This window comes from Arachis ipaensis, chromosome B03 (assembly GCF_000816755.2).
Source record: "Arachis ipaensis cultivar K30076 chromosome B03, Araip1.1, whole genome shotgun sequence".
NCBI classification, from domain to species: Eukaryota; Viridiplantae; Streptophyta; class Magnoliopsida; order Fabales; family Fabaceae; genus Arachis; species Arachis ipaensis.
The window spans coordinates 45,727,594-45,738,896 of NC_029787.2; the positions used below are offsets into that span (position 1 = coordinate 45,727,594).

An 11,303-nucleotide genomic window follows, 5' to 3' on the forward strand; every position below is an offset into this window, starting at 1 on the left:
TTGATATTTCAATTGTAAAATCAAAATAAACCAGAATTAAGAATTTGTCTGAAATGTGAACTCTTAAATGAATTGACCCAATGCGGGTGTGAAGTCAACATTTCTTGATCCAACGGTCAAAACTTGAAGATCATGGATCATACAATAGTCAATTATGTCGACTTCACATGGAATTTATTGTAAAATATTCAGCATGAACATCACATGAACCGTTATCTTCTTCTTTAATTGCACTATCTTTTCTTTAATATAATAAATTATTTTGACAGACATAGAATTTAGTTCCACATTTTTGCTGTCACGTTTGCGATTGGTTCACACTTCACATTAAGCTTAGGTGTTAAGGCTAGTAAGGAGGTTGTTGGGATTTTGTCTTTTTTCAATTTTCCACGCTGCTTATGGATATGGACAAAATAATAATTGTCTTCAACTACAAGTATCATGATCATTTAATGGGTGGACACACTTTCTTACACAAATCAGGGTGGATCATAATCTTGTACAACTTAGTATGGAACAACAGATTTGAGCAGAGTGCACAAAGGATTGAAAGAATGGTAGGGCACATTATAACCTTATAGTAGCTTATTAATTTTACCGTGCTCTATGTGAGTGTATATTCCAAAAAGATGAGTCAGAACCAGGAGTATCCATGGATCGGATCGTATCCGCAGATCCGCGGTAAATATCCGCATCCAATCCGAAAATTGTGGATACGATCCGATTCGCACCCTTTGCGGATCGGATCGCGGATATCTGCTCTACATCCGCATATCCGATCCGCGGATCCGTAGATCCGCACTATAATAATTAAAAAATAAATAAATATATATTTTTGGTATTATATTTACTTGTTTGTATGTTTTAGTTAGTAATTATTATTCATATATTGTATTATTTTATTTTTGTTATTTAGAGAGAGTTTGATTAAAAATATTTTAGGAATAAATAAGTTTAAAAGTATGAAAGAAATATTTTTGTCGAATTCTTTTACATAGAAATATGATTAAAAAAAGAAGGTTTAATTATGCGGATATATCCGATATCCGATCCGATCCGATCCGCAAATGTGCGGATCGAATCGGATCGGATCCGGCACTAAAAAATGCGGATATCATATCCGATCCGATCCGATGGAAATTGTGCGGAACGAATCAAATTTTCGGCCATATCCGATCCGATCCGATCCGCGGACACCCCTATGTATTGATGCGTCCACGTTGATTTTGTGCCTTTGGAATTTGTACTTATTCTCTAGATTATCGAACTTGTTCTTATACTGCTGTCCTATAGGACATTTCGTTAATTATTTATCTTGGACCTCCGGTGGAACTAAATTGAAGCTAAATGAAACGTTTTTGGATTCAAATAGGACACTTTAAACCTTAAGGACCAAAATAAAATTACACCCAAACGTAGGGGACCAATTTAATACTTTACCCCATCTATTATTACTTCTCTCATCTCGTAAATCATAAAACTTCCCAAATACATATCCGCGTGCACAAGAGTATCATTAATCCTGCAAAAATGAGGTTTTAAACGAAGGCAATAAATAAAAATTCTTACAAGGTTTTGTGTATTATTAAGAAGTCTTTTAAAAATATTAAACAATTATGTCCAGCATGCTATTTCATTTCTTAGTTCGAGCTATTTAAAGTTCATGCATGATCAATCAATATGAATTTGTTACGGCTTGACCCAAACTCTTACGGTTCGGCCCGACCCGAGTGCTATCCGACCCGGACACGCATACCACAACCGAACCGGATACGCATCCCGAATAGCTCACGCATGGCTGTGAGATAACGTCCCTAAGAAAGTGGGTCCGTCCTCATTGGGCCCACCTCTGACAGTATATAAGGGGAATATTTACTCTTCCCCCGAGGTACGTAACATATCACATCACCCCTTTTCACCTGCACATTACTGACAAGAGCGTCAACCACGCCAGAATAATGCAAGAGCTACGCCACAGAATGCAAGACCTGAAACGCCGGTTAGCAGATAGGGAACGCGACCAACGCACCCCAGAGCAGAGTCACTCCCGCTCTTGCTCCAGGAGTCGCTCCAGACGCACGCCTACCCCCCAAGCTGAGTCCGAAAGCACCGGGGAGAGAGGGTGCGCGAGAAGACGCCGTGACCCCGTCATCTACGCCAGACGTGAGAGGCGGCGTACCGTCAACCGCGAGGACGAGGACACTCGTCGGGAGAGCGACGAGGGAAGAACGACGGGAACACGGGGACCCGTAATAATGGGAGCGACCCCTTTCCACCGTTCCATACTCGAGGTCCGGCTGCCAAAACACTTTGACAAGCCAACGGACATGAGGTACGATGGAACGCAAGACCCGCTGGAATACCTTACGGCCTTTGAGGCCAGGATGAACCTAGAAGGAGTGGGAGACGAAGTAAGGTGCCGTGCTTTCCCGGTCACCCTAGCGGGACCTGCAATACGGTGGTTCAATAACCTCCCGCAGGGCTCGGTGACCCAATTCTCCGACATCAGCCATGCCTTCCTAGCTCAGTTCACGACCAGGATCGCCAAAGCCAAGCATCCGATCAATCTGCTGGGAGTGACCCAGAGAGCCGGGGAGCCAACGAGGAAGTACTTAGACCGTTTCAACGACGAATGCTTAGAAATCGACGGGTTGACAGACTCTGTGGCGAGCTTGTGCTTGACGAACGGGCTCCTAAATGAGGACTTCAGAAAGCACCTCACCACAAAGCAGGTATGGACAATGCAGGAGATCCAATGCATGGCTAAGGAGTATATTAACGACGAAGAAGTCAGCCGGGTCGTGGCTGCCAATAAACGGCAACCCCTCTACAACCAAACCTGGCACTACGAGGGTGGAGAAAGACAAAAGGAACACGTCAGGGACGGCGGTCCGAGTAAGGCACCTAAGCCATTCCCCCGAGTGGGGAAGTTCACCAACTACACCCCCCCTCACGGCACCGATCACGGAAGTTTACCAACAGATAGCCGAGAAGGGGATACTATAGAGACCCCGACCTCTGAAGGACAGGACGGGGGGAAACAAAAGCCTTTACTACGAATATCACAAGGGATACGGGCACAAGACCCAAGACTGCTTCGACCTAAAAGACGCCCTGGAGCAAGCAATCAAGGACGGAAAGCTTGCCGACTTCTCCCACCTCATAAGGGAGCCGAGGAGACGGAATCGGGACCACGATGGCGAGGACAGGTCCCGGGCCACAAGACGACGTCAAGAACCAGAGGGGGACGACCACGGTCTCACGGTGGTGAACGTAGTAACAGCAAGGAATTCCGCCCCGAGGTCAAAATCGGCATAGAAGAAAGATGCCAAGATCCTGGCGGTCTCCTTCTCATCCGCTAGAAGTTCTCGGGGGCTCCCATCCATCTCCTTCGGCCCCGAGGACCAATGGTTTGACGAGGTACCGAAAAGTCCCCCCATGGTTATCACGGCCAGAGTCGGAACCGGCCTCGTCAAAAGGATCCTGGTAGACACAGGGACGGACTCGAACATCATGTTTCGTAACGTTTTTTATGCCTTGGGACTGCGCGATGCCGATCTGGCGACCCACCAGCACGGTGTGGTAGGGTTGGGTGACGACTTCATTAAGCCAGATAGGATCATCTCACTCCCGACCTCCTTGGGACAAGGACAGAGACGAAGGACGGTAATGGCCGATTTTGTTGTCTTAGGAGATTTCACAGCTTACAATATCATCCTGGGGGAGAAAAACCATCAACGACTTTTGGGCAGTGATTAGTACGAGGCTGCTCGTAATGAAGTTTTTTACTGATGACGGATCCGTAGGATCCATCAGAGGAGACTTGGAAACGGCAGTCGCTTGCAACCACGCCAGCCTCTCTCTTAGGAAAAAGTCCAAAGAAGCATCCGGGGTTTTCCTTGCCGTCCTGGATGCCAGAATAGATGACAAGCCCAGGCCTGAGCCAGAAGGGGACTTGGAAAAATTTAGGGTCGGTGACGGGGAGGAGAGGTTCACGTTCATAAACAGAAACCTCCCCCATGAATTAAAGGAACCTTTGATGGAGATGATCAGAGCCAACGACGACCTCTTCGCGTGGACGCCAGCTGACATGCCAGGGATAGATCCCCAACTCATGTCACATCATCTGGCCGTCAAGCCGGAAGCTAAACCAGTGGCCCAGAGGAGGAGGAAAATGTCACAGGAAAGGGCAGACGAGGTGGCCAGGCAGACGGCTAGCCTCCTTGAAGCAGGGTTCATCCGAGAGCTGGACTACTCGACGTGGCTGTCGAACGTGGTCTTGGTAAAAAAGCACAATGGGAGGTAGAGAATGTATGTAGACTATTCCGACCTCAACAAAGCATGTCCCAAAGACTGCTATCCCCTCCCCAACATTGACGCACTTGTCGATGCGGCGGCGGGGTACCGTTATCTGAGCTTCATGGACGCCTACTCCGGGTACAATCAGATACCGATGCACCGACCCAACGAGGACAAAACAACGTTCATAACACCAGGAGGGATCTATTGCTACAAGGTGATGCCATTTGGTTTGAAAAACGCCGGCGCCACATACCAGAGACTGATGAACAAGATATTCAGTGAGCTCATAGGCAAGACAGTAGAAGTCTACGTGGATGACATCCTTGCAAAAACCACATGGCCTGATGATCTCCTAGGCGACCTGGGGGACGTGTTCGCGGCCCTCCGACAACACGGCATGAGGCTCAACCCGCTCAAATGCGCCTTTGCCATGGAGGCCGGGAAGTTCTTGGGATTCATGATCACCCAAAGGGGAGTAGAGGCCAACCCAGAGAATTGTCAAGCGATTCTTCAGATGAAGAGCCCGGGTTGTATCAAAGACGTCCAACGTTTGGCGAGAAGGCTGACGGCGTTATCCCGCTTCCTCGGCGCATCGGCAGCAAAAGCCTTACCCTTCTTTTACCTGATGAAAAAGGGAATAGCATTTGAATGGACCCCAGCGTGTGAGGAAGCATTCAACCACTTCAAGGAAATCCTGGCGACACCCCCGGTGCTCGGGAAGCCCAAGGCCGGAGAACCACTCTATCTCTACTTAGCAATAACAGAGGAAGCGCTTGCGGCAGCGCTCGTATGAGAAGAAGGGAAATCTCAGCAACCGATTTACTTCGTAAGCAGGGCTCTACAAGGAGCAGAGCTGAGGTATAGCAAATTGGAAAAACTGGTGCTCACACTCCTGACCTCCTCCCGAAGGTTGAGGCAATACTTCCAGGGACACCGCGTAGTCGTGAGGACGGACCAAGCAATTCGCCAAGTACTCCAAAAACCTGATTTGGCTGGGAGGATGATGACCTGGGCCATTGAGCTCTCCCAATATGACTTGCAATATGAGCCCGGACATGCGATCAAGGCGCAGGTGATGGAAGATTTCTTGGCAGAGGTAACGGGTGATCCCCCCGAAGAAACGGGCACACGGTGGAGGCTCCACGTAGACGGTGCCTCCAACCAAACGTCCGGGGGAGCCGCGGTCATCTTAGAGAGCCCGGAGGGAGTCATTTACGAGCAGTCGACCAAGTTCAAATTCCCCGTGTCGAATAATCAAGCGGAATATGAAGCCCTCTTAGGTGGACTAACACTAGCTCGGGAAGTCGGGGCAACAAAGCTGGAATTATGCAGCGACTCAGAAGTCGTCACCTCGCAAGTAAACGAAATCTATCAAGCCAGGGACCCCCTCCTACAAAAATATTTGGAAAAGGTTAGAGAATGGACAAGGCAGTTCCAAGAGGTCACGGTCCAACACGTCCTAAGAGAAAGGAACACACGGGCAGACCTCCTGTCTAAACTAGCGAGCACGAAGCCAGGAACGGGCAACCGGTCTCTCATCCATGGCATGGTAAAGGAACCAACGGTTGCCCTCCATTTGACGGAGTCAAGCCCCTCCTGGTTGGACCCCATCACAAACTTCCTGGAACACGGCAAGTTACCTGACGATGAGAAAGCAACCAAAACGTTGAGAAGGGAGGCAGCCAGATACGCAATCATACAAGGGCAACTATTCAGAAAGGGGCTCAGCCAACCCCTATTGAAGTGCTTACATCCCGACTAGACGGACTATGTACTTAGAGAAGTCCACGAGGGATGCTGCGGCCACCACATCGGGGGCAAAGCCCTAGCAAGGAAGCTCATCCGAGCTGGATATTACTGGCCATCAATGATGAGAGACTCCAAAGAATTTGTCAGGAAATGCGTAAAGTGTCAAAAAAATGCCAACTTCCACAAAGCGCCGGCTTCCGAGCTGAGTTTTCTGACATCTACATGACCTTTCACTCAATGGGGAGTCAACCTCTTAGGACCTTTCCCAGTTGGCCCAGGACAAGTTAAATATCTCATAGTCGCCATCGACTACTACACCAAATGGATAGAGGCTGAACCACTAGCCAGCATATCCTCATCCAATTGCAGGAAGTTCATGTGGAGACAAGTGATAACCCGTTTTGGTATCCCGGAGGTCGTCATTTCGGAAAATGGGACGCAGTTCACTGATAAGAAGTTCACGGAATTCCTCACCGGCCTGGGCATAAAACAAAAGTTTTCCTCAGTAGAACATCCCCAGAGAAACGGACAAGTGGAGTCCGCAAACAAAGTCATCCTATTAGGCCTCAAGAAACGCTTAGATAGCAAGAAAGGCGCATGGGCCGACGAGCTCGCTTCGGTCCTCTGGTCCTACCGGACAACCGAGCAAAGCTCCACCGGGGAAACCCCCTTTTGCCTAACGTACGGGGTCGATGCAGTGATACCCGTGGAAATCGGTGAACCGAGTCCACGACTACTTCTCGCAGGAGTAGACGAAGTGGTGGAAAAGGACCTAGTGGAAGAGACCAGAGAGATGGCCCACTTGTCAGAAACAGCATTAAAACAAAGAATAGCTCTACGCTACAACACTAAAGTCCTCAGGAGGGATTTTGAGGAAAGAGACCCCGTCTTACGACGCAACGACGTCGGTTTACCGACCCCAGGAGAAAGAAAACTGGCGGCAAATTGGGAAGGTCCCTACAGAATCAAAGAAGTGCTCGACAAAGGCGCCTACAAGCTGGAAAGACTCGACGGCAGGGAGATCCCGAGAACATGGAACGCAGGTAACCTGAGGAGATTCTATTCGTAGCTTGGGCTCACCGACCAAGCGACCTAATAAGCTGGGTAGAGTTTTGCCTTGATCAAATGTTAATTCCCAATTATTCACCTTTATCAAATGCCTATTGTGTTCATAAACTTGTCTAGCTAACGACTAATTCTTACTTGTCCAAATTCTTCCATCTATTATCTTCCAACACGTACCTCACGAGATCGTACTCGTAAACGACAGCCCAGGACTGATCACCCCGGGAAGCCAACGGAACCACAGCCATATCGAGTGGCTTCATAAATAAAACCACAACGGTTCTAATCGCATTACCAACGCAAATGGCAAAACGGGCACAAGCAATAAGCCCGCCCCGAAAATACGGTAACGAAAATTAAACGCCAAGCAAGATAAACAATAATAATGGTAAGTCGACCAAGCGACCAGTTAAGCATAAAAGTAATAAACTCTCAACGAAATGTTCAACAAATCCACACCAAACCAAAGGTACAAGAGATCACTTTCTAGGCATGTCCACAATCTTGCCGTCCTGGATCATTTTGAAGACCCCAATAGCCGATGTGTCAAAGTTGGGAGCCACGATCTTCACCTGGGCCTTCAGAGCGTCCTCAGTCATGGAGATCGCGTTCTTCCCTTACTCCTTGGTCGCTTTAAGCTTCTTCCTGAGCTCCTCGACCTCGGCTTTAGCCAACGAAACAGCTTGGTCACGCTACTTCTCCAAGACCGCCACCCGACTCTGAGCGGCATTCAGCTGGCTCTCCAGGGTTATCTCCCGCTCGGCTAAACGGGCCACCATCTCGTCAGAAGCCTTCAATTTCTCCGCTGCAGATGACGCTTTCTCCTCAGAAGCCTTGAGCTTCTCCCCCATCTCGGACAACTGACTCTGGAGTAGCTCGACTTGCACCTTGAAGTCATTGTTCGCCTTGCCTGAGGATTCGAGTTTCCTCCTGAGAGCCTGCATTCCCGACAATTCGAACTCAGCCTTTCGAGCTATCACGGCCCCCCGGAGCAAAGTCCGGTACATCCATCTCGCCTGTCCAGCCAGGTCGGTTCCATAAAAATGCTCCTCCGTCCCAGGGATCAGTTGGGAGTCAATAAACTTTGTAGCATCAAAATTTCTTTCCATAATGGTGAGAGTCCCTTCCGGGCTGGCAGACGCCCTCCGCTTCTTAGGGGTGTGGATAAGTTTCACATCATCATCTTCCTAATGGGTAGAGGACGAACACCCACCAACGACCACCTCATCGGGAATGGGGGAAGCCTGCGCCCCTGCCGAGTTCTTCTCCGACATAACGGTATCCTGGGGAGAGGCACATCCTAATCCTCCTTCTCCCCGGAAGGGCCCTCCGACTTCCCGGCATCTTTCTCTTCGGCCTTCTCTTCATCACTGTCCTCGAAGAAGGTCTTCATCAAATTTTCAAGCCCCGTTACTGAGGCAGACATCTCCACTGCAGCAAACAGACAAACACATCAGTTGTTAGATCAAGTAAAACAAGCAATGATAAACAGTACAAGCACAAAACAAAACGACTCACGGATATAGCTCCTGGCGGCCTCCCGTTCACCCATGAGGAGATGGGGGTTCACGGAGTTCTTCCCAAAAAGAGCAAACAACACATCAGCTATTTTCTTATCTACAGGGGACATCCCTTTGTACGTCACCTTAATAAAAGAATTAGACCCGCCCCAAAACTCCAATAAGTTGGGATGAGGCGCTCCCCCTCTAACGATAACCAAAAGGGATGGCGACCTTTAGCAGGGCGAACATTGAAGAATTTGTCTTTGAACCCATGGTAAGAGTCCTCGAATAGACCAAATATCCTCTGACCTTGGGCAGACCGGAAAGAAAGGAACCCTTTTCTCGCCTTCCCTTGTTTGGAGGGGTTGGTGAGGTTGAAGAAAAAGAGGAAGACATCCACTGACGCTGGCAGCTCGAGATATTCACAAACCATCTCGAAACAGCGGATAGAAGTCCAGCTGTTCGGATGGAGCTGCGACGGCGACATGGATATCCGATTAAGGAGCGACATCTGAAAGTCAGAGAAGGGTAGGCGAACGCCGACCTGGGTGAACATGGCCTTGTAAGACCAGATCAGTCGGCGACCCGGGTAGAACGGAAGTTGATCTCGTACAACCGCTCGTTGGGGGCAGGAACGAAGGTCTCGTAGTTGGTCTCATCGTCTGTCCCCCCACATAAGTACCCGGCTTGCCAGAATTCCGTCAGCTCTTCCAAATCCATCTGGTTAGGCGAGTCCTTTACGTCTGAGGTCACCCAGGCGTAGGGGTCGTAGTTTGTGCCAGAGGTAGAAGTCCGGGAGACGACACGAGGCATACCTACAGTGGGGGTACCACTCCATTAGTCTATGAGGTCGGGAGCCCGGATAAAACCCAGAAACTATGTTTACTCTACTCAACAGTTAAGATCAAGCATGGCCAAAGCTACATCTACCCCACAAGTCACCTAAAAACCTACCCTGGAATGGTACCCCTCCCCTAACACATCTACCTAGCATCGAAAGGCCACATAACAACAAATTCCAAACAAAACAGCAAGGACACTAAGCAGATACAACAAACACACAATAAACGGAGCAGAAAAGAGAGGAGCCAGAGGATTACCTGAATTTGTTGAAGCTAGAAGAATGAGAGGGAGATGTTCGAAGGAAACTGCAACAACACTCTAGAATTCCCAAGGGAAAAGGAGGGAGATAGCAAGGAAATGGAAGAAACAAGAGCGCAAAAGGAGGAAAAAGTGGAAGGTAAACTATTTAAAACTGCCACCCAGAAAGCGCGAAAGACTTGGGGGCGAAATAGTACTTACACGCAGGGTTTTTTGCAATCCATTATGAGCATTTAATGCTCAACGCAAAGAACGAAGCGATAAACGGTTGCTTCAGCAACCAAGAGACACGCGCGCAGGGGGCATGTCCCTTCCACGAGCGGCCGACCTAACAAGTATGAACGAAGCGAGAAGCAACACGCCGCTGATAGCTCCCACGACTATCATTGGCGCGTGGGGGCACTGTTACGGCCTGGCCCAAATCCCCTACGGTTCGGCCCAACCCGAGTGCCATCCGACCCGGACACGCGTACCACAACCGACCCGGACACGCGTCCCGAACAGCTCACGCATGGCTGTGAGATAACGTCCCTAAGAAAGTAGGCCCGTCCTCATTGGGCCCACCTCTGACAGTATATAAGGGGAAGATTTACTCTTTTCCCGAGGTACGTAACATATCACATCACCCCTTTTCGCCTGCACATTACTGACAAGAGCGTCAGAGTGTCTTTGCAGGTGGCACCCCCTTTTTACACGAAGTACTCGGGACCTCGCACACCCTTGGCCGGTAGTCCACGACCTGACGAGCCCCTACCATCTCCGAGGATTTCAACCCGAACCGTCCGGTAACCGACCTACCGAACAGAATTATTACCAATAAATCATCACATGTTCCCTTCAAACTATCAATCTTCTATTGAGAAGTATATGCATATATTTATTTAAGCGAGAGTATCAACCTTCAATTTCAATCCCGAAAAAGAAGAAAGCAGCCAAACTGGTGTGCAGAAATTGTGATTACACTTTGATTATGTAAAATTCATCGCTCTTTCTTTCCCTGGTAATGGCACCAAAAACATGATGCCAATACCATGGTTCACAACTTCGCACAACTAACCAGTAAGTGCACCGGGTCGTCCAAGTAATACCTTACGTGAGTAAGAGTCGAATCCCACGGAGATTGTTGGTATGAAGCAAGCTATGGTCACCTTGTAAATCTCAGTCAGGCGGATATAAAATAGTAATGGAGTTTTTGAAATTAATTAATAAAATAGGGATAGAAATACTTATGTAATTCATTGGTGAGAATTTCACATAAGCGAATAGAGATGCTTTCGTTCCTCTAAACCTCTGCTTTCCTGCTATCTTCATCCAATCAGTCTTACTCCTTTCCATAGCTGGCTTTATGTGATACATCACCATTGTCAATGGCTACTTTCGGTCTTCTCTCGGGAAAATGATCCAAATGCCCTGTCATGGCACGGCTAATCGTCTGGAGGCATCACCCTTGTCAATGGTTTCATCTTATCCTCTCAGTGAAAATGGTCAACGCACCCTGTCACCGCACGGCTATTCATCTGTCGGTTCTCGATCATGCTGGAATAGGATTTACTATCCTTTTGCGTCTGTCACTAACGCCCAGCA

The 11,303-nt window shown here is 48.5% G+C and overlaps 1 protein-coding gene across 1 annotated transcript; it reads left to right on the forward strand.

Moving 5' to 3' along the window:
* On the forward strand, window positions 4,733-6,064 carry LOC107633126. The gene is made up of 2 exons (XM_016336760.1): window positions 4,733-5,089; window positions 5,231-6,064. The coding sequence occupies exons 1-2, from the start codon at window positions 4,733-4,735 to the stop codon at window positions 6,062-6,064; spliced, it is 1,191 nt and encodes a 396-aa protein (XP_016192246.1).